Below are 25,370 nucleotides of genomic sequence, written 5' to 3'. Positions count from 1 at the left end.
ACCAGGTGATGGGTAGGATACCTGCAGTCACAAATGAGCAAATACAACAAGGGAAAAACAAAAACGATTTCTATGAAGAAACATGATGACGTCACGCGCCCAAGTCAATAAAAGTGCAGTGTGACGTGTTATCCGCGTTAAGTTGCTGTAGCAAACGCTGGCGTGTTTTTTATCGTCGTCACAAGCCAGCAGTCGCGTCTATTCTCGACTGGTGTGCAAAAAAACAAACAAAACAAAACCAAAAAAACCCAATCACGAGTAACGACGCCGGGAGTGGGAGGGAGCACTTGGGAGCAAAACATGGCGAAATAGCAAGTTTGCCTGCGTGACGTCGTTTCGGGGCGCGACATACCGCCGCAGTGTCGGCTTCACAACGACGGCGAGGCGCCCACAGCAATGTTGGATGGTGGACGCGCAACTTTCACGAGTCTCGGGCCCGCTGTAGATGAAGTGTTGCGGGGGCTGGGCCACAGCACGACGCCCGTCCGCCCGTATCGTTTTCCGGGAAGGTCGGCATCGCCGGGCGCGACTGGCAACACGGTAGAAAATGGAAGAAGAAGCAAAGTTGATTTGGCAAGCGGCTGCTTAGCCTGCCTGCTGTTTTAGCCGCGTTAGCTAACCAGCCGGAGCTGCTTTGATCGCGCCCACCTGTCTCCTCGGACCACCGGGGGGAGGGGGAGGGGGGGGGAAACAAAAACACAAATTAGGCTCGATTTCGGAAGTTGAACAACCGCGGACGCACTGCAAGACGCTTGTAACGACACCTTCGGGGTTAGTGACCTAAAAGAGAAGGAGAATGCTGCTAGTTTGGTAGGCGGAGGCACCCGGGCGCCATCGCATCATTACTGCGCTCACTTTTATATATATATATATATATATATATATATATATAACAAACGCTGCTTTTCTTCGTACGCTGTCATCAACAACAATATATTGCTGCCATTTTTTTCCCGTCCCTGTGGCAACGGCAGCTGGTTTGCTAGTCGGAATGGAAAAAGGTCTCGCTGGAATGAAGGCAGGCACCGAGTGTTCATGTTGATGTTCAACAGTCGGTCGAGGCGCACTGCTGGCGGAACCCAAACAAAAAATAAAAAAAATGGTGGATTTCAAGAGTGTTTAGCTCGGCGTGAAAGGTTTTATTTCGTTGTTGTTGCCAAGACAACATTGCGAGGTGTCGACGCGAGCTAGCCAGCGATTCCAGCGAAGCCGACTGGGCGTCCGGAGCCATTGATGCCAGTTCAGATCACCAAAGGTGCCACCCGCACACCCTCCAAGTGCTCCTCGTGACAAATCTGGAGAAGTTGTGAAGCTAACGCTGCACGTTCGGGCCAGCCATGTCTGAAAACGCCCCCACGCGAAGCCTGGACGACATCGACCTGGCAGCTCTGAGGGTGAGTACGCCAATACTCGAATACTCGAATACTCGATGCACTTGAGCCACGATCGATGACGGAAACAACTGCAGGTTTATGACCATGTCACGCCTACGCAACGAAGTTGAGGCTACAATGGGGCCTGTCCATTGGCCTGTTTTTAGTTGCAATAAGCTTCTGCAGTGTTTCCCCAAGCACACGTTTTACTTCAGAAACGTCTCGACACACCACCCAACAAAATGACGTAAATGATGACGATACGCAGCTTAATTGTGCCTTCTGCCATCAAATGGACGAATAGTTTGAATTATTCTGCTTGTCATTATACGCCGCTGAAGGTCTCTATTTTGGTTTTTTTTGTGTGTCTCATGAATTGACAAAATATTTTCACATCGCTGAAATGAAATGTGATCATTTCCTGCACCACACTTTGATCTTGTACAATGCGGCGCAGTGGTTAGGAATCACTCACTGGGTTACTAAACTCATATCAACTTGCTCATTGCTCCGCCACTGTAAATTTTATGTTTATTATGTGACATAAATTGGAGCGGATCTTTGTCAACACACACACATTGTTACTAACATGTTAACACAATGAAGACAAGGTACAATGCTGTATTTGTACAACAACCAACATTGAAATTCTGATGCACCTAGTTATGTGTTTCTTTAACTGCGTGTTCCACCGTAAACCTCAGCTTTACAGATGCCATGTCTGCCCTGTAGACTAGTGTTTCCCAACCTTTATTAAGCCAAGGTACATATTTTGCGTTAAATAAAAGAAAACAAAAAAACATCTCACAGCCCACCGTCAATCAAATATGTCACAAAATATAAACACTGAAATAACGAGGATCTTGTCTGAATGTACTCACAAATGTACTTACTCGGTGTGAAATCCGGGCCAGTTTAGTTGAACACAGATCTTATATACTTGGAGGAATTAAAGAAACAGACACACATCGATAGACCTTAAATAAAATGATAAAAAAAAATGCACCAAGTAAGAAAAATTGACTGCTTTCCCATGGCACACCTGATGATTTCTCTGTCAGTGGTTGGAGTTTGGAATCACTGAGCTGCTGTTCTCTCATCACTTTACATTACTGCAACACCGTCGTGTTTCTGTTTATAATGGGATGCAATTGGGAGTTTTAGGATCCTCTGGGCTATATTCTTTTCAACACTCACTTGCTATTAATAACAAGTACAACAATAACCAACTTTGAGATTGCCTGTTTGGTCATCCCCAATTAACTCATTCACTGCCATTGACAGCTCTAGAAGTCAAATATCAATTTTTACTGGGAGGGCTGGCAGTGAATAATTTTTAATGTAATTAAAAAAAAGAAAAGCACCAAAAACCTCGATTTTACAGGTATCATGTTTGCTCTATTTATGATTTGTGCACTGCGACACATAGGGGTATCAGAGATCATAGGTGCGGTAATTACTGTACCACCAGTTAGTGTCACCACCTTTTTCTTTCTGACGGGAAAACAGGCGTCTCGTTGGCGTCTGCCGTTTTATTTGCTCGCGTGTATGATGCAACCAATTGAGGCGCGGCTTCTATTAGAGCATAGGCCACAATTTGAGAACCTCTGGGAAGTCAACAACATTTCATATATATATCGTTCATTGCAGTAGCCTAGATTGGGTCTGTGGGCTCCAATCTTTTGACCTTTTAGACCACGCCGGGGACCCTGATCTAGGAGTCGTACAGACTAGTCGACTAGTCTACTTTAGCATTCCACAATGCCGTTTAGAGCGTGTTGTCAACCAGTCGCTAATCACATTTTGGGCTTGAGGGGCAGAGCGGTTTGCAGCAGCAAAGTGCGCTGAATGGAATTATTCTGAGTGTCTACATAATTGATTTTCCTTGTCTTCTATTTCTGAATGCACGGCTTCGGTAAGACACAAAGAAGCAGTACAGGGGGAAAAGTCTTGTGTAGGATTTTGAACAATTTATCAGTCCCCACTGTGGCATACTTTTATTTTGAAGGCCTGGCTTTCGCAGCCTATGATGCCCGACCGAGTGTTGCGCTGTGGAGTGCGCAGGGTCGTTGTTGAGGTATAATGGAAACCATTTGATGTACGCTACTCGGGTTGTCAAATTGATGACGAAGGCGCTTGTCCTAATCGAAGCAGTAGTAGATTCAATCTGTTTTCCTCAATTCTGTACTGGTCAGTGGTGGCTGTCTTCAAGGCTATGCTGCCTCCGTTACTGCGAAGTGTGAAACTGCACTTTTGGGATTGAGGTCAGCCACAACATTTTTTGGGACACACTCTACATAAGGGGCAAAGAGTGACTCCTTGTCAATTAGAAATATTTCCTGTGCTCTGTTCACGTTGGACAAAAGAAACAATCGAGCCATGGCAATCATCCAACATGTGCAGATGTTATAAATATTAATATGTGAACTACTCACTCAGGTTAATATTACTACTACGACTTGAACTGGGAAATGTGAGGGAGAAACCGGACATCCCTTTTCTTATCTTGACTAGTTTGATATTGGAAAAAATGATTTAGGATATGGGGCGCAGTTTGAAAAACAAAACTGGTCAGTTCTTTTTAGGGTTAACGTGACATTATGATTCATGAAGTTTGGCCGACTTTTTATCTACTAATTAGCCACATATGCTGCAAATTGCATTGCATTGATATATGCTAAAGCTGTGGGCTCGGTGTCTTTTTTTCAAGACACACTGTGGCACTGAAGATTTTTCTTCCGAACAATTGTCTGACATTTCGAAACAAAACCTCTCTTGAGACCCTCCTTGCCTTTCTGCACTGTATTGAATTTGCGCATCAATATGACAGCGTGTTTAACAAAGCGATTAGTGATGCGGTTTTTCATAACTCCAGCAAGCCAACTTGTAACTGTCACCTGCAGAGAGCAGTTGGATTTAACGCTTCCCTGAATTTTGCATTTTTTGCAGTCATTGCCCACAATTTGTTTGGCGTTGTCTGTGCTGCCGGCGCTGCTCCTTGGGCAGAACTGTCCCCCTCCTCTTCTATCACTCCATTCCTCTCATCCTCCTCTCTGTGCTGGACGTGGGTAACTGGCGCCTCTGCCTTTGGCCACCCACTCCATCATTACATTATTTTCCTCTCGTCCTCTATGTGTCTCTGCTGTTTCTACTATGGTTCTTCTTCTTTAGCCTGCATTTTACCTACCATACTTGCATCTGTCAGGAATGTTTCTTTGCGTTTTATCCTGCTATTTATCAAAGCAGATGGACTATTTTCCCCGTAAATGTTTCCTGTCTGAAAGGAATTTCTCCCGGTGTTGTTAGAGGCAGAAAGCCCGCCATTTGAAACAGATGAAAGCAGGACGGGTCATGCTTTACATTCCAAATCCTAAGCAGCAGTCTCACCACCCACACATCTTAACGGCATATTGAAATTGCGTGAAAGGGGACGTGCTTGTCATTTTCCTCCGTTTCCGCAGGGAGCGAGGAGTTGTACGTTTAAGTCATTTCATTAGTGGCGCTTAAATGTGTAGCCAGAGAAATGTACAAATCAAGAAAATGACCAGAGGACGTGTCCATATTTGTGCTGTCAATATTTGGTATATGTGCTGCTGTCTTCTATTTAAAGCTTGTGGGAGGCGTCAGTGGGTGGCAAGGAAATTGAGATCAGGTGATTTGTTTGTAAATTAAATTCACTGTGAATTTCAAGACCGCTACCGATGTTTAAAATGACAGTTTGGCCAATTGCTAATGCTGATCAGTGTTTTTCAATTCCTTTTTGCTTTCTTGCGTAGATTACAGTTAGAAGTGAACCTTAGCCTGTTAGGCTAAAGATACTCCAATGTAAATAGTCATTCAATAAGAGCAGCTAATAAATACTTCACATATGGTCAATATTTTAAACAATATATCAAGTGACAGATTATTTGACAAATGGAAATATTCATTTGCATTTTTGGAGAAACTGTATGAATAAAGAAACAAGAAACCCCTTGATTGCATGTACAGTCTGCATTTTTGTGTTTGTCACAAATGGTGCAAACCTCATGATATGCCCTACAACTTCTGTGAAAGAATCGGCATGTCGAATTTTGTCTCAAGTTTTTATTTTATTTGAAATGAGGCAAATTATGCAATTGTAAATAAAACAAATAAAAAAACTCACAATTTAAGAGAGTCCCCAGGTATATTAAAATGTATCTGACTTCTCCAAACATAACAAAGGATAGTTTGATTACACCCAATATCCACACTTTGGTAGCAACTTTTCCAACCTGTTTAGCAATTTAAAAAAATAAATAAATAAATAAAGCGTCTAACAACAAATTGCACGACTCTTTGTGCTGTTATTGGAGACATCTGGAGCCTCTCCCAATCCGTCCAGCGCAAGAGCTGTTCAGCCCTCCGTGTTCACACCGCAAACAAATGGCGCTTGCACAAAACCACCACTGGCCGATTTAAGCATAACCCCGCCCTCGGATTTTGTTGACATATTTTGCAAAAATCTGAATGACTCTCACGGACTCATTTTCAGTAATAGGCAGATAACAGATGATGTACTTGGTTGTTTAATTCCGCACTTGATGGCTCAGGCAAGCACTCCGGAGACCCAACTATTTGTATGCAAAGCAATTAGAAATCCAATTTTCCATAATATGCCTGTTTAACAAATGAGGCTCTCTAAAATTGCATGCAAAGTAATAATAAACTAGTTATGTACTATAGTTAATCAATAGAATTGTGTCGAGCAGGTATTAATTTGTGACTGCAAGGCTCAACAATAGTGTTTTTGTGCATGTGCTGCTTTGTGCTCACATCAGACAGGTCAAATTTTGAGCAAGTAGCAGAGCAGCTGGAGTTGAATAGGATTTCAGTATTTAATCCAAGCAACATGAAACATAATCTTTCTGTGTCATGATTGAAATGATAAGAGTTTCAGTGTGTCCGACGTTTCTGAAGGCTTTGTGACCTTTGAATGTGTATGCAGGATCCTGCAGGAATCTTCGAGCTGGTTGAGGTGGTCGGCAATGGGACTTATGGGCAGGTGTACAAGGTGAGATGTGATGTAGAAAAACTATGATTGTTAATGCTCACGAGTACAATAAACCAAGTGAGTTTAACTATATCATTGAGCAAGGATATCTTGCTCCAAGTGAAGAAAAAAAAAAAGTGTTTGTTACATGATGAAGGCTTTGGAAATCAGTTCACTATTCTTGTCCCCTCCATGCATTAGTGTGAGATCTGGGTCTATAAAATGGAAGCCCTCGGTGTGAAATGTTAAATTCGCTTTGGCAGTAAGCTTAGACAATGTTGCTGATAGAGCAAAATTACGTCCACAGCGATTTTATTATTATTTTGTTTACTTAATTGGCTATGTCTGAAACAAATGCAATGTTTAAGATTTAGTATCATCCCGTCGTGTCGTTGGAATCAGGGCCGCCATGTGAAGACGGGCCAGCTAGCGGCCATCAAGGTGATGGATGTTACAGAGGAGGAAGAGGAGGAGATCAAAGCTGAAATCAACATGCTGAAAAAATACAGCCACCACCGCAACATTGCCACGTATTACGGTGCCTTCGTCAAGAAGAGCCCACCGGGACACGATGACCAGCTTTGGGTCTGTCTGGTCTTAGACCTGTTTATCATTCGTACAACACTGTTACTGGTGCTCATAAGTGAGGTTTGGGTTTATTTACAGTTGGTGATGGAGTTCTGCGGGGCTGGCTCAGTGACCGACTTGGTGAAAAACACAAAGGGGAGCTCTCTGAAGGAGGACTGGATTGCATACATCTGCAGAGAAATCCTTAGGGTGAGAACTGACGATCACGACAAACCGTCTGCGCAATGATTTGACTTGTTTGCCTCTTGGAGTGTGAATCAGATATTTGCCGTCTATATTTAGAGTGTGGGCCAGAAGTAGATATACATAAACAAATTCATTCTTATTATTGTGCATTATTACATTTGCAGGAACGTGCGAGGCGTCAATTCCTTCCTTCCTGTATTGCTTTAGAATGCACTTTCTTCGTCGCCCCAAATAATTTGCCATTAGTCACAGTACCTGTAAAAAAATATATATGTGTAGACCTATTTTTTGATATTTTCAGCAACTGCGTCATCAAACGTAATCAAGAAATATATTAAACTGTACATTTAAAAATGTTGAATAAAGATAATCATATTTTAGTATTAAAGTTAATGTCACTTCTAAATACTACTCACTTGACCCAAAAAATATGTGGTTACATCCTCATCCTGTGAATTAAAATACACTGCTTGGAGTACAATGAATAATAATACTGTAGAATTTTGAAGTGTATCACAAGAAATAGTAATATGCTACTTTTGTTGTACCAATATTTTGTCCTATTGCTATTTGTCTGTGTCCAGGGCCTTTCCCACCTTCATGCCCATAAAGTCATCCACAGAGACATCAAGGGCCAGAATGTTCTGCTCACAGAGAACGCAGAGGTCAAACTTGGTATGCTTGAAAGTGCTTGCCCAGTTTAGACGCCATGTGCCAAATTATGCATGTAGGATTTCACTTCAAAAGGGAGTTTTTATGTTTTCCATGGAAATTGTTGCATATTGCTGGCATCAGGCAGAATTTCCACATCTCCAAAACCATCACTTTTGAGGAAACTAAAAACATGGCATGTTTGTTGCGCCATGAACATACTGAAAGCTTTGTCAAAGAGAGCAAGACATTTTCAACACGTCAGACTGACCCAATAGTATTGCTATGTGGGGACCAAATTTAGACAAAGGCGGTTTCGGCCCGCAATTGAAGATATGCTGTTTCTCCTGTCTGTTAAAAATCACTGAAATCAATTTGACTCTTTGGTAATTGGTTTCCCAGGTGAGCCTCATTAAAGGAAAATGATTAGGGAGGTTTTTACACATTGTTAAACAAGTCACCGTTTTATGCATCATGGGGGGCAAGAAGGAGCTTTCTGGTGATTAAAAGCATGGAATAGTCCAGTAATTTGTGAAAGGAATGACAACACTGAACATTTTAATTAAATAATCGCACTGTTCTAAATTTGTGGATGATTCTGAGTGCAACTGTATTGCGGCCAGATGAATTAGCAGTAAATTGCGTTGAATATTTAGGAAAATGAATAAAAATGTTTGCACATTTGGAACATACGGCCCCTAATTGTCTGACCTTCTCTGTGTGTGTCCAGTTGATTTTGGAGTCAGTGCCCAGCTGGACAGGACTGTGGGGCGTAGAAACACCTTCATTGGTACGCCTTACTGGATGGCGCCAGAAGTCATTGCCTGCGATGAAAATCCTGATTCTACCTACGACTACAGGGTATCAGCAGCTCTGTGTGCACTTGGATGAGGATATAAAAGGTCAGAGGCTGAAGTGTGGTCCTGTTTCTTTTCCAGAGTGATATCTGGTCCTTGGGAATCACCGCCATCGAAATGGCCGAAGGAGCGCCTCGTAAGTCCAAGTCATTCGTTAATGGGTTAGCGTACACACTTTACCGATGTGATTGAGTCAGGGAGAGCTCAGTCAGCTCATCGTCCCGAAACTCTCTATGAATGAGTCTTGCGTTCTATGCATCTTTGTTGTCTTCAGATGGACAGCTGACTCACTGTAATCAAGCGAGTGTCGGCGTGAGCCGGCACCCCGCCTGCGGAGGCTGATTGCACGGTTCTCGCCGGTCTGCTTGGCAGGGAGAGCTCGCTTGTCCAAATAATCACAGATCTGGTTAAAATTAATCATGTTCAGCAGTCTTCACAGCAACACTGAATGGGCATCCTTATTCTAGTTTTTAAGATGTCATACTTGATCTCAAACTAAACACAATATTGGAACACAAGTTTAGAAGCGGTGTAAATTATTTCCGGAATGTGTTTGGTCAGTCGGAATTTGTAGCTTCATAAAGCTTTGAAAGCTTTCAGCAAATGTTTCGACAGGGAACGGTCGGGACTCGAGGCAATCCTGTCTCGGAGGTCGACGGACAATTCCTTTGACTGCTACTTACTTGGTTTGTGCTCAGACATGCAACATCGACTGTGGGACCTTTAGTACATAGAACGTGTTGGGTGGTAACGGGCTTGCTAGTTCAACGACATTTCTCAGTAGTTTTGGTCTTTTTGACAAATAGCTTTTCAATTGTCAAGCTACTTTAGTAAGTACATCACGCGGCTAACATCTACAGAAACGACATTCCCTCATGCAGTTCTAAACCTTAAATGCATCTCTTTCGTTTGACATAACATACCTATCCGCCCTAGACTTTGTAGAAAAAGGTGCCCAATTGTCTGATAATGCAGTGGAGCGAGATGGAAAGCGTGCAGCTGGAACCGTTGATAGACGAAGGGGCAGAGATGTGTTTATGTGTTGTTTATTTTATTTTATTTTTAAAACATGAAACCAGTAATCCTGTTCCCAATAAGGCTGTAATGTGGAAAAAGTGAACTGTGAATACCGGATGCACTGTGTATATATATATATATATATATATATATATATATATATAAATGTATAACAAGAAACAGGTTGTCATCTGAAATCAGTGCTAATTGGCGCTTCAACCTAGTCATTTGTAATACTGTATTAGTGGCACACATCCCTGAGCTTCGATGTGGCCCTTTTAATAGCACGAATGAATGTTTCCTTTTTTGTTTGGCCGTTTGCCATCATGCAGCATATTTGTAAAAGGCTGCCTTACAAAAGCTTATATAGGCCTACCGTAATGTGAAACTTAAAAGCTCACCACTCAGGTTTAGCAAGCTACCTACCTACGCTGGGAACAACATGACTCATGGTCCTTGCGCTTACAACAATAAGCCTGAGGTATTGGGAAAGATTGGATAACACCAGCTGTGCCCATGTTTGAGGGTACAAAGAATCTTCGCATTGATTACCAGTATTATTTTCAAGCGCCTGTGTGCTGCAAAAATACCAAATTATGTCTAACATGGCAAATCATACAATTTGCCTTGTCTTCACTTTCCATGGTAAACTGATGATGGATTTGGGATTATGTAATAGCACATTTCTAACGCGTGTTTGCTTTCTTTCTGTAGCACTGTGTGACATGCATCCAATGAGAGCCCTCTTCCTGATTCCCAGGAATCCCCCTCCTAAACTGAAATCCAAAAAGTGGTAAGTCAAATGCTCCTATTTTCTCAAATCAGTGTATTGTACCAGACACCAGGAAGAATGAAAAAAGTTGTCCAAACAATCAGTAATAGAACACGCTATGTTCTGAAATGTTGTTTTTATCAAAGAAAGTTAAACTGGAAAAACTGATTCTAAACTAAGTGCATAGTATGTAATAGTTCATGTCATATTTCATCGTAATAGAATGGGTATGTAATTGTGAAATAGCTCATTGCTTCCTGCTAATCAATCTACGCAGTAGCACGCACACAAAAAAAAAAAGCCACGATTGACTTGAGAACCACTTGTACCAGCATATTATGCAACTACTCTCGGAATGTTATTGACCTCCCCCGATGGTCTAAATTGACCTGCATTATTAAAAAATGTTTTTTTTTAAATTTGATTTCAAGTGCCTCTCCAAAAGCAACAAAATAAGATTTACTAAACTGGATGATTGATGAATAAATGCCGTGGACATAAACGAGCCAGCTGGCAATGGATACCAACCTCTTAGCACTCACAGACTTCCCCTTTCTCGCAGGTCTAAGAAATTTATTGACTTTATCGAGGCCTGCCTTGTGAAGACGTATCCCAGCCGACCGTCCACAGAGCAGCTGCTCAAGCACACTTTCATCAGGGACCAGCCTACTGAGCGGCAGGTCCGGATTCAGCTCAAAGACCACATTGACCGGACGCGCAAAAAAAGGGGGGAGAAAGGTCAGTAGATGAAATGGGAAAGAGCTGAGAATCACTGAGTGGACTGGGCCACAATATAGACAATATTGCATCGCTAGGGTTTCACCCGTATTCTGGTTTTCATCACAGAGGAGACAGAATACGAGTACAGCGGTAGTGATGAAGAGGATGAAAATCGTAGCGATGACAGAGAGTCCAGGTATTATTTTTTTCTCTCTGTTTCCTGTGGTCCCTTTGTGATATTGGTATGGCCATTTCAAAAAATGTTAAACATTGATACAATTATTGCTGAATTGTGCTTTTTTTTCCTCATTTCTTTAGTCAAGCGTGGTGTTGTTGTCCTTTATAAAAGAGCAAACTAGTCTGATTGAAGCGATCAAAGTTAATTTTGCGACTGCACTGTGCTTGTACTGTCAGAAACTTCAGATGTACAAATTGAGACACCCGAAAAGCCTGACGTGTATATTAATTGACTACACTTGGAGAAAACGAAGACTCACCCACACAGTTATCCAAATAAGAGGTCAAGTGTGCTTGCTTCAAGCTGTCTGTCTCTCCCCCTTTAATGTTACTGTAAAACGGACATATAAAACAAAAGAGAATTAAACGTATATTTAAACACCAAAATGATCAACCATGCCTTATAATAATAATAATAATAATAGCCTGCTAGCTTAAAGCTAACATTTAATGCGAAACACCATAAACAGGCCAACGAATGTTAAGATCGATGTTGAAATCCTACAGTACTTTAACACACACGGAGCAGCAGCCACGTATTCACTGATTATGAATGAACCTCTCGTAATTTGTTTTCATAATTGATGAGCAGCTCGATCCTCAATGTGCCTGGAGAGTCCACCCTGCGTCGGGACTTCCAGCGCCTCCAACAGGAGAACAAGGAGCGGTCAGAGGCCCACAAGAGGCAGCAGGCCCAATTGGCTGCTCAGCGCAGGGACCCTGAGGAACACAAGAGGCAATTGCTGCATGACAGACAGAAACGCATTGAGGAGCAAAAAGAGCAGCGTCGGCGACTGGAAGAGGTAACGCCAGGCAATATGACTGTAGAAGAAGAGTTTGCCTGGTTATTTATGAGTGTGTTGTGACTATTAATTCATTTGGTTTGTATATGTTATGTCTTTATTTGTGTTTGCTTTTATTCTCCCTTGTTTTGTTTTGTTTTGTTTTCTCTGCTGTCTGCAGCCAGGTCTGCATTGCAAATGAGAATCTTTTCTCAATGGCCTTACCTGGATAAATAAAGGTTAAATACCTTTTATATTGCGCCAGTTCCCACCAGTAGTTACCGGAAGGTATTTTACACATGGAGCAGGGCCTATAAACATGTTCTTCACAAGATCAAGACTTTTTAAAGATCCCTGTCATCCCATTTATCGCGGGGATACGTTCCACTGAACCGTATCATTTTGTCTGATGAAAGTCTGCTAGCTTGATAAACAATATTTAAGTAATGATTCAATTCAAATGTATTGAACATAAAAGTAAGAAAATGTTTTAAAAAAAACAAACAGTTCTTGGAGTACATTCAAATGTATTGAACCTAAAAGTTAGACGGTGAGTTTCTTGGTGTACCACTAGATTGAGCCTGCGTTCCACTGGTGGTACCCGTTCCACACTTTGAGAATCACTGAAATGGATGCCCGAAATCAAGATTTTGGTAAATGCCATAAAACGGAATTGGCAACATTATAAATGTACACATTATGAATTCTGGTAAAAGCGATGCAGTTGTGGTGAGGGTTTCACTCCCGCCATGTTGTCTGTCTAAAGTGTTCAATTTTCAGCAGCGACAAACCTCTATTTTCCTTCAAGTTCAAAATGAAGTTGACGAGGTTTCTAATTCTGAATGCAGTACTTGTCATCGTGTGTGTGCACCTGCGTGTGTTGTTGAGAGAATGACTGTCTCTATTTTGTTTTCCGTTCCCCCAACGCTGTGCAAAAATGTGGGCAGCAGGCTATCCATTATAAATTCTCCCGTGCAAACGTTGCCCCCTGTGCTCATTTCTCTTTTTCCTGTCACCCCTCTCCCTCCCAGCAACAGCGAAAGGAGAGAGAAATGGTGCGGCAGCAAGAAAAAGGGCCCCATCGGCGACTCGACGATATGAGACGGGAGGAAGATAGAAGATTGGCTGAAAGAGAGCAGGTAACCAACCACAGGGGAGAGCCACTACAGGCGGCCAATCGGGGTGAAGTGTGGGCGTGTCCGACCGCAGCACTGTGCAAGTGGGGAAATTCCATGAGTAGGTTGCCATAGCAGCAAGGGTTCAAATTATTGTATTTATTCAGAGATGAGTTTTCTATCGGTGAGGCTCTTGTTTCGTTTCCTGTTTCCCCTCGAAAACTGTCTGATGTCATAACACAATCACTTATTAGCGCGTCATGCTGATTTTATGCTAGCGTGACTCACGACAATCAATCATTTGCTCCTATAAAGTTCTCTCAACGCTGATCACTTATTGAAGGCTTGCTTTGATTTTTCTTGATTGAATTCCCAATCAGCAATGGTGCTTGTTTTGTGCTTATGTTAAAATTGTTGACTTTTGCCGGTGTATCATGTGGTTCCTGTTGTTTACTGTGCCAGCGTTACATAACTGTTCTATGATGCCGTCTTCTCCCCCTCCTCTCATATATCTGCTTTCTGCTTTCACACCTTTATTCCTGTCCTCCCTTGCCTCCTCGCCTCTCCTCAGGAGTTTATAAGACATAAGTTAGAAGAAGAGCAGCGGCAGCTAGAAATCCTTCAGCAGCAGCTGCTTCAGGAGCAGGCACTGCTTATGGTAAATTGCTCCTCACAATTGGGCTCATCATGTTTGGGTCTGACTTATTCATCCTCTCTTCAACATCACAAGCAGAAGACGCACTACACTCACGGGATGCTTGATTGGGTGTGTTCACATGGCTCCAAATTTGCTTCTACACAAAAGCTGTATCATCGTTTTCATATTACAATATATAAATGCTCATTTTACATTTTGGGGTCATAGTTTGCAGTGAAGTACAACTGCAATCCATACCAACTTTTTTTTTTTTTTTTTTTTTTTTTTTTAAATAATTTGGCTACCCTTTTAAGTGACACATCAGGGTAGTTCTCAATAAGATGCAACGTTATACACCATTGCAAATTAAAAACTACAATGATAAACATCATTAAATGAATAAAAAAAAACTGAGCAACTGAGCATTATTGGAAATGCAGATGTTTGCTGCATGTGAACCTAAAGTGTATGTAATGTTAATGAACATGTTGATCTAAATACAAACATTGGTGACACTCATGCCTTTGTAAAAATACAAAAAAATAAAAATAGGTTTGCAGTGTTGCCTTAAGTCCATTGCTCTCAAATGACTATTTTTCTTTTCTTACTATGTACTTAGAGACCATCGGAGACACTTGCCTTTAATCATATGTTGCGTCTCGAGCAATGAAATACCAAGAAGTGTCTTGAGATTGTTAAAACAAAAACTAGAATTCTTCAAAATTGATGTCATTCATGGTTTGGAATGAATATAAATGTGAGTATGCTTGGCAAGTGAGGTTGGTTGAATTTTTCATTCTCGTAGAACTGATTTAATCAAACATCTCAGTGACATGAAATGTGAAGCCATATAAACTGATCAAATTCTTTTTTTTTGTCCGTTGTTTATTGACCACCCTACGTAAGATAGGGGCATACATACAGACAGGATGACAAAGTAAAAAGTCAGGACTGGGTAGCTAAAAATGTAAATCCTCTGCCAGTCTGAGAAAGAAGTTGCACTTGTTGGTTCTTTGCTGCATGCCGACCACGGTGTGTTTCTTTGCTCAGGAGTATAAGCGTAAGCAGCTGGAGGAGCAGCGTCAGTCGGAGCGGCTGCAGAGGCAGCTACAACAGGAGCATGCTTACCTGGTGTCGCTGCAGCAACAGCAACAGGGAAAGAAGCCCCAACTCTACCACTATAACAAGAACTTGGAGCCCAACAACAAACCCACCTGGGCCCGCGAGGTAGAACTATTAGAAACTAACACATGCCCTAATCCTGCGGCACGCCGCTACCTCAATCTTTCACTGTCATTCTTACTCCAGGTGGAAGAGCGAAGTAAGCTCAACAGACAGGGCTCTCCAAAAATCTGTACCACTGTCTCCGACACGGCCATCCAGTCACGCTCAGACTCAATCAGCCAGTCTGGAGTGGGCCAGTCTGCTCAGACGCCCCCAATGCAGAGACCTGTTGAACCTCAAGGGGTACAGGGCAAGGTGGGCGATAGCAGTTGTTCACAAATCGGTCATGAAACATCTTTCTCTGCTACCTTTTAACACGAATCTTTTCCTTCTTTCTTTCCTCGACTACTTTGCTTTTTGTCTTGGGTTGCACTCCTTTCTGGGCCTGCTTCATTCATCATCTTGTGCTCCTGCTGCCTGCCATCCTAAAGTTCCAGATGGCCCACTTGGTGCCACTAAAGCCTTACGCGGCCCCTGTCCCACGCTCCCAGTCTCTGTGCGACCAGCCTACTAAGACCATGTCCGCATTCCCTACCCAGGACCCGTCCCTCGCCCCCACGCCCCGACCCGTCCACTCCAGAGAGCTAGTGCGTCAGAACTCAGACCCCACGTCTGAGACCCCCGCACCACAGGCACACCTAATCAGGGAGGATCGTGGGCCCTGGATCCGCTTGCCAGATGTGGAACTCCCGCCCAAGGTGAGCTGGATTGATCTACACTACGTATGATATGGACTGACTGCATTTAGCAAATGAACAAAGGGAAAACATCACAATGACGATTGTAGTTCAGCTTGATATTTTTGACGTTGTCATTGAGGGTTGGTCAAATCTGTTTGCAAAGTACTACTAAATCTGAGCCCTTAGATTCCCCAGAGGACCGCATCAATTGCCGCAGCTCTCAACAGCAACCTGACTTCTGGCATTCGGCATCCAGTGAGAGCCAGGTACCATACACGCCCGAAAGAATTTTCATTCTCTCATTCAAATTGTTTAACGCTGACAGTCGAGCATTCAAACGATTGTTAACGACACCGCAGTTTTTGTTAAGGTCCTATTGAAATGTTCTTGGTTTGGACCCAAATTGTTATTTTTTAATGTGTTTGTATTCAGCTGTGTTGAAGTTATGACATCTTTTGGCTTAGAAATCATTTACTTGATTAGACCTTAATTTGAACACTAGGTGGCTGTTGTTGGCATTTTTTGTAGCAGAGCTATTGGAATCATTTGAAAAAAAATGACCTATTTTCAGCCAGCAACGGGACCGATTATGGTTTAAAACAAAATAAAAAAAGATACAGAATCAAAAGATTTTTTGGGGGGGGGGGGGATACAATTGTGGACATCAGAATGACGTGTGGCAGAGTGACTGCAGCATTTCCCAAAGAATATAAAAATTGATGTGTAATCAAAACAAAACCTTATTACTTTTTGATTAAGGCAGAATATTTTGCACAGCTTTTTAATACTTTCCACATATTAAATGTTGCAGTCAGTTTAAAGCCAATTGCTCTTGTTGAACATTTTTTACACTCAATGTGCTCATCTGTGTCCGTGCATTTGCACACAAAGAATAAATATTTGTAATGACTTCTCTGGGTTTTTATGGCGATTTGCGACTAATGGTGTCCTCTGCGCAGTAATCCGGATCTCAGCCGAAACGATCGCTGGGAGAGAGGCGACGGTATTGGCATCATATCTAATCTGCCACAGACGGGCTCGTTGGAGAGGCACCGCATCCTCAGTGAGTCCCTATGTCCCGAAAGTCTGTCTGTACTTGAAGTTTGATTGAAAAGTCATAACTACATGAACCGCTATTATTATTTTCAGGTTCCTCCAAAATGGATTCACCAATTTTATCCCATGATAGCCGTCAGAAGCCAGGGGAGTCTCGCACCTCTTCTCGTCCAGGGCGTCCTGCTGTAAGCGATTGTACTACTTTGAACACCGACGCCAACATTGCTGAGACACCAAAAATACAAAATAAAAACATGCATGGTCTTCAGTTTGATCTCATTTGCCCTGCAAATTAACCTTGAGTTGGATATTTCCTCCTAACCTAACCGTTCCTTTTCGACTTGTCCCCCGTCATGCTGTCCCTCTTCCTAAATGCGTGTTGACATGACCTCAATTGTAGAGTTACAAGCGAGCTATAGGAGAGGTTAGTACTGTGTGTGGATGTCTTCTGTGTTCATGCGTCTGTATTGACTTGTAGCAAATGTACAAGGATTGATTTGCATGTGTTGCATGCTTTGTCTCACGTAAAGGCGGCTTGCATGTGTTTTGCTATTCTTACTGTGTGAACATTTCAAAATAAGGACTTAAAGTGTCATCATAAAATATCATCAGGTGGTCTCCTTTCACTGTCCGTCTTCATTTGATGTTTTCGGCATTAATCATGTGTTGTCCTCGTAACGCAGTCCGAATTATTTTTGCATGCAAATGAACGGTGGTATGCATTGCAGGACCACGGCCTCTTTGCCAAAGAGCGTGCTGAGGAACAGCCGAGGCCCCCAGTCAAGGCCAATGATTACTCCTCGTCCTCGGAGAGCAGCGAGAGTAGTGAAGAGAGCGAAAATGGGGAAGGGGTAGACGAGGAGGAGAGCCCCACTGATCGGTAAGATGGTCATTACACAGGCATTGTGGAAACAAAAAATTCTTCACCTCGTTTGATTTCAGTCACAGGGATGCCGACACCGATTCAGTCAACACGATGGTGGTTCATGAAGACGAGGGCGAGGAGGCAGAAGGAGAGCAAGCTGGAGGTTATGGAGATCAGACCATGTTGGTGCAAAGGGTGAGCCGTGTCCACTGTGACCGAAATGAAATAGTCATTGGAATTCACATCATACACTGTTTTACTTTTACAAGTCACCTGGTCCACTTGTTGCGTGTACTCTAAATATAAAGCACGTACTACACAACAGGGCGAGAAGAAGCCATGGCGGTGTGTAACACCCATTTTCCAGTTCATTAGACCACAGAAGTAAGATGCCTCAAACCTAAGCATGTTTCTGCTTCACTACAAATAAGCCCTAAAAAATATTACAAAGTAAGGGTGAAGAAAGACGTACAATAAGAAAAAATATGTTTTACACTACATAAATCCAGCTATGGTTTGTTTGGCATATGAGAGCAAAAAAATTACTTTCTACCATGCACGGAAATAATCAGTCAGCTTTCACCCCAATAAATAATTATCACACAGTAAATGCCCACATTCCTGGGTGATATTTGATTGATTTGATGTTAGTGACCACATCTCCTTTGCCGAGTTGATCAAAACGCGCGATATGATGTTTCACCTAGACTTACGACAGCCTCTGGAGTGCGCAAGTGAAAAAACCCGCTTAAGTCTTGGCAGAATATGCGCAAGGCCAAATATGGGACGGAACGCCCGCATTTTACGGTTACTCCACCAAAAGTGAGCACGTGGCCAGAAGACGCGCAAGTGACTGCGCAAACAGCCGCACGGGAAAACGTGCCACAAATATAGCGCTAGCACATTTGGATCGATGAACATTTGAGAGAAATTGGCCTTTTATGTACATTGTAAACGTCTTTGTGTTCAAAAAACAAAAGTGTTGCCTTAATATTTGTGTTCAGTATATAATGCGATTCCAAGTTGGTTACAATTTATAGCAAGTTGATGGGTGTTTTTGTCGTACTTGAAAGACCCCAGAGAAGCGGAGCCACAATGGATACACTAACTTGCCGGATGTGGTGCAGCCCTCCCACTCCCCCACTGATTCCGCCGCACACTCTTCCCCTGGGAAGGACTCCGTGTATGATGTAAGAGTGATGCTAAGTATATCAGCCCTAAATACTTGGTTTATTTTTATGCCTTCTGTATGTACAGTACTTGCATGCCATTCCGCCATCCAGTCCTCACGTAGGACGTGCAATTTAAGGACGGCAAGTTTGACGCTTATAGCTAGTAATTTGGGCATTATCAATAAGAACATGCAAATTGTGTTTGTGCTTTTGCACCTTGAAGTGGATTGCGTATAATGAGCACACATAAATGACCGTTGGATTTATTATTTGTAACTCTCAGGGTAATGTATTTAACAGCTTTGAAACACTCATGCACACTCACTTTACCTCCCAGTATCAGTCCAGATGTTTGGTCAAGGCACCTGGCAAGTCCTCCTTCACCACTTTTGTGGATCTTGGAATGTACCAGACACCGGGAGGTGCCGGGGATAACATCTCTGTTACCAGTGAGTCAAACGGCCTTTCAGACTTGTTAGTTTCTTGAGCAATACCTAAGACGTCTTCAGTTATAGTGCAATGGAAACGATTTATTAATCAAACGATGTTTGCCAAATAGTGTTCCCTTATCTAATCAGCACCTCCTCATTGCCCCCATCATGTTTAGGCTCAAGGTTTGAACAGCTGAAGATGGAGGTGAGGAAAGGTTCCATGGTGAATGTGAATCCCACCAACACGCGGCCCCCGACTGACACACCGGAGATCCGAAAGTACAAGAAGAGGTTCAACTCCGAGATCCTGTGTGCAGCGCTCTGGGGTAAGAGGGATACCAAAAACATAGATAATGCCGTAATGTTGACTTTTCTGAGTTCTGAATTAGTCACGGTGACAAGAAAATTAAAGAAGAAAAAAAAATCACAATTTTAACAAAGGTGTAGTTGGGGGCAGCCACAAGATGGGTGCTTTCTTACTTAGTCCTCCATGCCACCCATCCAGCAAGTTTTCTGGAAATCGGTTGACTAGTTCTAGCGCTCACGAACTAACATGACCAATACTACCGTATTGTCACTGTCGGGCCGAAACCTCGTTATGTCCAAATTTGGTCAACTTCATATTTTCACAAATCTATACCATTAGTCAGTCCCTCTGTGGGCCCGTGGTTTTTTTTTTTTTTTTTTTCCACAAATTATTGACCAATCTAAGGTGCTGAACATAACAGTAGCTTGCTCTCTTTGACAGTGCATTGTTACCAGCTCAATAAATATGCAGTTTTTGGGGGGGGTTTCCTGAAAAGTGATCGTTGTGTTGACACAGTCGACTAAGTCTCCATGAAAGAACAAAGAGCATCTGCTTGTGTTATCAAAGCACTTTTGTTCAAATCCCTCCAAAACTCCTCTGACCTTTTCTCTGAAAACTGTTTAGCATCTCTCTCGGTGACGCCTGATTACGACTTCTCATGCTCTGATAGATACGATATCTGCAGATCGTGACAAATTGAAATTGGATTGGAACTCCCGTTATTTCACAGATGCTTTCGTGATGCTTGTCGTGGTGTGATATATAGTAAACTGTAAAATTCCCATCAAAGCAATTAGTGCCCTTTTATGTATCAGGTTAGAGTAGTAACTGTCCATCCAGATTCCATGTGGTAACTTTTTTTTTTTTTTTTTTTTTTTAAATGTGTCCCTAGGTGTGAACCTGTTGGTGGGGACGGAGAATGGTTTGAAGCTGCTGGACCGCAGTGGACAGGGCAAAGTTTATCCACTCATCAACTCTCGCCGGTTCCAGCAGATGGACGTTTTGGAGGGCCTCAACCTGCTCATCACTATTTCAGGTCGATACGGCTACTACTCACTACATTTGGTTTTGGTTGTAGGCTCTTTGCTGACATGACAAAATCTTATATAAATAGTGACAATCTTCTAACAGACACTATGCCCTGTACTCACAGACGTTAGCCACGGCTGCGACCTTCGTAGCATGTCTTCATCGTAACGGAGTGTTACTATTGCAATCAATATTGATTTTAAGGTTTTGGGGGAATGTACAATCACTAAAAACTTAAAAAGATGTGATAAATGTATTTGTTGAGCAGAAATGTTGCTAATTCTGCACCGCTTCTGAATCCTCTCCGCATCCTGAGGTAACGCAACGCCTATGTTTACGCTTGTTTTGACGTTCCTTGAGTTGCTTCTTCGCTCGGCTTCTGTTTTCCCGTCTTCTAGCCAGTTGTTGGCAAACAAGGGATGGAATTTCTTTTTATTTATTTTTTTCTGTAAGTGGATGTTCCGTCCTAATTTCAGCAGAGCTCCTCAAGCCTAAGGTAGCAATTTGAGGTACAAGAAGGCCAAAGAGGGCTGTTTTCTTCACAGATCATTTTACTAATGTGCTACTTTCAGGGCTTACTGAGAGTTTTATCCAACGTGAGATCACGTTTTTTTTTTTTTTTTTTTTTTTTCTTTCTCTCAATCGCAAGCTCCCCTTTGAATATGTTTCCCAAATGTGCGAACAGGCTCAATCATGAAAATGAAATGAGTCTTGTCCTAAAAATCAATCTTGCGCTGTTCCATTGAAGGCAAGAAAAACAAGGTGCGCGTTTACTACCTGGCCTGGCTGAGGAATAAGATCCTGCACAATGACCCCGAAGTGGAGAAGAAGCAAGGCTGGACCACTGTGGGCGAGATGGAGGGCTGCGTGCACTACAAAGTTGGTGAGTGGCATACTTGTTATTGCTTGTGACAAATTTTCATGAATGCATTTGGCAAGGTGAATTATTGATTGAGGGTATGCGATATCGCGTGTCCTTGTGGTTGTTCTCTCTAGTGAAATATGAGCGGATAAAGTTCCTGGTGATCGCTTTGAAGAATGCGGTGGAAGTGTATGCTTGGGCGCCCAAGCCTTATCACAAATTCATGGCCTTCAAGGTAGTATGAGCAGTCCCAAGACATCACTCATGCAGCCAAGATGGTTATCTGTTCACGTTTATTCACTTCCTGCAAACACCCTTCCCTCGACCAGTCATTTGCAGACCTGCCACACAGGCCTGTCCTTGTGGACCTGACTGTGGAGGAGGGTCAGAGGTTGAAGGTCATCTACGGTTCCTGTGCTGGCTTCCACGCCATCGACGTGGACTCTGGAAACAACTACGACATTTACATCCCGGTTCATGTAAGTTGTGCGGCTTTGGACTAGCGCCACTCTGGGAGATTTGAAGAATCCCGATCAAATCCACTCGGGTCCCAAACAGATCCAGAGCCACGTGATGCCGCACGCTATCGTGTTCCTGCCCAGCTCCGACGGGATGGAGATGCTTCTGTGCTACGAGGACGAGGGCGTCTACGTCAACACATATGGACGCATCATCAAGGATGTGGTCCTGCAGTGGGGAGAAATGCCGACGTCTGTCGGTACGCGTCAAAAGGCAAACATGGACTCAGCGGCTTGAATCAACTCGTTGTGAACTAACGTGTCATCTTGGTCTGCAGCTCATATCTGCTCCAATCAGATCATGGGCTGGGGAGAAAAAGCCATCGAGATCCGTGCCGTGGAGACTGGACACCTGGACGGCGTCTTCATGCACAAGAGAGCTCAGAGGCTCAAGTTCCTTTGCGAGAGGAACGACAAGGCAAGAAATGGAAATAGAAAACCTGTGGTTCGGAAGTAACGAAGTAATCTAATACTTTGTTACTGTACTAGGGTAGATTTTTCAGCTATCTGTACTTGAGATAGCTTGAGACCTTTTCTCCCTCCATTTGATAACAGTTATCCATACTTTAGACTCCCTACTTTGTCGAAGTAGCTACATTTTTTTAAACATCAGCCGACGCGACGTAAAAACGACGGAAAGGGAGAGAGACAAAATCAACCGCTGTTGAGCTCTTGATCGACTGATTGAGATTGGAGACGTAAAAAAGAAAAAAAGAAAGGGACAGCAAGATTGCGAACCTTGGGAGCCTTAATGACGATGAGACAGCAGATTCCGAGAAACAAAAGACAATTGTCTGATGTTGTCGGCTCCGAGAACGACTCGCGGCGAACGCGTTGTGTTGTGCCAGCCTGACAACCAGCAGCTTCTGGCATTTTAAATCTTGCTCCATCTAATCTGAAAAAAACGCAATTAACTGAAATAAGGTGTTTGTTTTTTTTCAGTTGTTATTAGCTGATTTAGCCCGTTTTTTTTTTTTTTTGTTAGTTGGTTAACATGATGTGCATTGCTGATGCAACGTGTTCTGATTGCGTGTCCAGTGAAATATGCAACTGGGTCTATCGAAATGGAACGGTGAGTTAATAAGCGTGACTTTGGAGAGACTAAAAAAGAGAGAGAATAAAACAGGAAACTTGTTTTTTTTTTGCCACCTCTACCTGGAATAATAACCCGAGCAACATCTCCCTTCTCTCGGCGTCTTCTCAGGTGTTCTTCGCCTCGGTGCGCTCGGGAGGCAGCAGCCAGGTGTACTTCATGACCTTGAACAGGAACTGCATCATGAACTGGTGAAGGAACAGGATTTGGAGAAGGGAGGGCGTCCAACATTCTCTCTCTCTCTCTCTCTCTCTCTCTCTCTCTCACACACACACACACACACACACACACGCGCGCGCGAGCTTGCAATATACAGTATGTACACACACACACACTGATGAACATAGATTTAGAAGAATTAAAAAGAAATGCACACATGGTCTGGAAAAAATAAAATAAAAAATGCAGTCTTTAAATTGATTTCAGCATCCCTTCGATCAGATCAGCTTTGTGGCCCCCCAGCAAGAAGAATTTCTCATTGTACCCATCACAAAATGTCATTTGAGGAGTTCCAATTGTTCATAGCATTTATTGGTTTCTACTTGTTGATATTCTTGTCCTGATTTCCGTTACTTGGTGGACCATGCTCATTCAGAAGCGTTAAGTTTATAATTGTGAAGTACTGTACATTCCTAGATGGTTCTCCGGGTACATGTGTTATTTAGCAAGACCGTGTGTCAAAATTGAGCCGTAAATAGTGCCAACCGCCGAATCATTTGCAGGTCTCTTCCGGCGGCGTCGTCGTCGTGACGCCGCACGATCCGGGCACAGAAGTTGCCGGCACGCCCATCTGCTGTAGCTTTGGCCTCCCAGATGTTTCAGGGCTCGCGAGAATTTCCTGGAGGCTTAGAGGCCTTCGTGCAAAAGGGACATTTTGGGCCAGCTCATCCAAAATTAGAGCGGATCTGGGAGTCTTGCTTTTGCTCGTGTCTCAGTCACTGCAGATAAGATAAGTAGTCATAACTGTGCAGTACTCGGTGACACTACTGTAAAACATGGTTTTTTTTCTTCTTCAGCTGAGGCAAACCAATGAGCCTCGTCCAACTTGTATCTAACATTTTTCATAGATTTACAACAAATTTGATATTTATATGTAGTGATTCTGAATTACTGGTATTCTTGATTTTGCTCTACTGTAATTATATCTCGATATATGCTGTAATCGTGCAGTCTTTGTTTGAGGAGAGCGTGTTAGTGTATGCGGCCCGTTGTGTTAAGCCAGTGTGCTGACGTCACGGAGGAGGAGCGGGACGGTCGCTCGCCGCCTCGAAAATACTCCAGTTGTCGTGTGGATCTGTTATGAGCGCTAGCGCACCGCGGCTAATATTTGTTCCGAGCTGATAGAAAGACCGAATGTTTGCGTTATAACGGAGGCCTGCATCTCGTGATGATGGATTTCTTCATATGCGCATTGCTGACGGTCATGGCGCTGTATACACTGCTACATGTGGCATGAATGCAGGGCAAAGGAAGAGCGAGTTGAGAAGACTCATCCACCCAGATGTCAAAACGGTCTTCTCCATCTTCTGTATAGCGACACTGGTTTGCGCTAGGGACACTGCAGACGGTTTTGACAGCAGTAGGGAGGAGACATGCGAAGAGTTGCAGAAATACTCTGGCTCTCTGGGTTGCACTCGGCACTTAGTTAGCAGGAATTTGTTTTGTGCTGAAAGGATGGCGTTGTTGCGCTATGGCACATTGTGTGATGACGGTGAAGAGATGTTTATATATTGTCGAGCCAGAAGTGATAGATATAAAAATATATAAATGTACAATAGCTTGAGCGGACACTCGAGTGTGCATGTAAGCCATTGAACTATAAAAGTGTATCGGAGTTTTTTTCCCCCTTTTTTGAGATTGCGTTTCCTAATTCTTGTTGTGCGCCATGGCCGACATTTCACACAGGACTATTGGCATGTGTGTTTTTTTTTCTTTTTCTGGGGTTCTTTTATCGACATGTCGTGTTTACAGTTTAAGCAGTGCCTTGGAGTTGGGACGACAATGTTAGAAGATGATATAGAATGGGTTTAAGCCTCGCCCCTAATCTCTGACTAACCGGAACGAGAGGCCTAATTTGTATCCTTGTTATGATTGTTAGCATCTGCCCCTTAAAGTGCACTTAAATCATTTAAATGCGTATTGACATACACGTGAAAACAGGACAATTCAATGAGTAGTCATTCT

General features: G+C 42.9%; 1 protein-coding gene across 5 annotated transcripts; it reads left to right on the top strand.

Moving 5' to 3' along the window:
• Positions 1 to 244: 244 nt before the first annotated feature.
• Positions 245 to 23,602, top strand: mink1 (misshapen-like kinase 1). Of its 5 annotated transcripts, none has more exons than XM_061703257.1 (32): positions 245 to 1,394; positions 6,343 to 6,408; positions 6,790 to 6,972; positions 7,054 to 7,164; positions 7,746 to 7,836; positions 8,543 to 8,673; positions 8,751 to 8,805; positions 10,401 to 10,479; positions 11,021 to 11,196; positions 11,305 to 11,374; positions 12,008 to 12,218; positions 13,229 to 13,336; positions 13,884 to 13,970; positions 15,000 to 15,176; positions 15,258 to 15,428; positions 15,605 to 15,871; positions 16,040 to 16,119; positions 16,813 to 16,916; positions 17,003 to 17,094; positions 17,310 to 17,333; positions 17,638 to 17,789; positions 17,852 to 17,969; positions 18,848 to 18,964; positions 19,284 to 19,395; positions 19,554 to 19,703; positions 20,577 to 20,720; positions 21,462 to 21,596; positions 21,710 to 21,810; positions 21,905 to 22,054; positions 22,134 to 22,293; positions 22,372 to 22,511; positions 23,298 to 23,602. In XM_061703257.1, exons 1-32 carry the CDS (start codon positions 1,338 to 1,340, stop codon positions 23,379 to 23,381), a joined length of 3,903 nt encoding a protein of 1,300 aa, XP_061559241.1. In that variant the 5' UTR covers positions 245 to 1,337; the 3' UTR covers positions 23,382 to 23,602. The 5 variants fall into 5 exon arrangements, with proteins under 5 accessions (XP_061559241.1, XP_061559243.1, XP_061559242.1 ...); XM_061703260.1 differs by having other exon boundaries at positions 249 to 1,394; positions 15,713 to 15,871; XM_061703259.1 differs by lacking the exon at positions 13,884 to 13,970.
• Positions 23,603 to 25,370: the final 1,768 nt, after the last annotated feature.

The sequence above is a fragment of the Phycodurus eques genome, chromosome 17 (assembly GCF_024500275.1).
Source record: "Phycodurus eques isolate BA_2022a chromosome 17, UOR_Pequ_1.1, whole genome shotgun sequence".
Lineage (NCBI taxonomy): Eukaryota > Metazoa > Chordata > Actinopteri > Syngnathiformes > Syngnathidae > Phycodurus > Phycodurus eques.
This window is presented reverse-complemented; position numbering and strand designations above follow the sequence as displayed.

Coding starts and splice junctions, on each gene's coding strand:
- mink1 (XM_061703257.1), top strand. CDS start 1,338: ATGTCTGAAAACGCCCCCACGCGAAGCCTGGACGACATCGACCTGGCA. Junction 6,973..7,053: donor GACACGATGACCAGCTTTGG/GTCTGTCTGGTC, acceptor GTTTATTTACAG/TTGGTGATGGAGTTCTGCGG. Junction 15,872..16,039: donor ATGTGGAACTCCCGCCCAAG/GTGAGCTGGATT, acceptor CTGAGCCCTTAG/ATTCCCCAGAGGACCGCATC.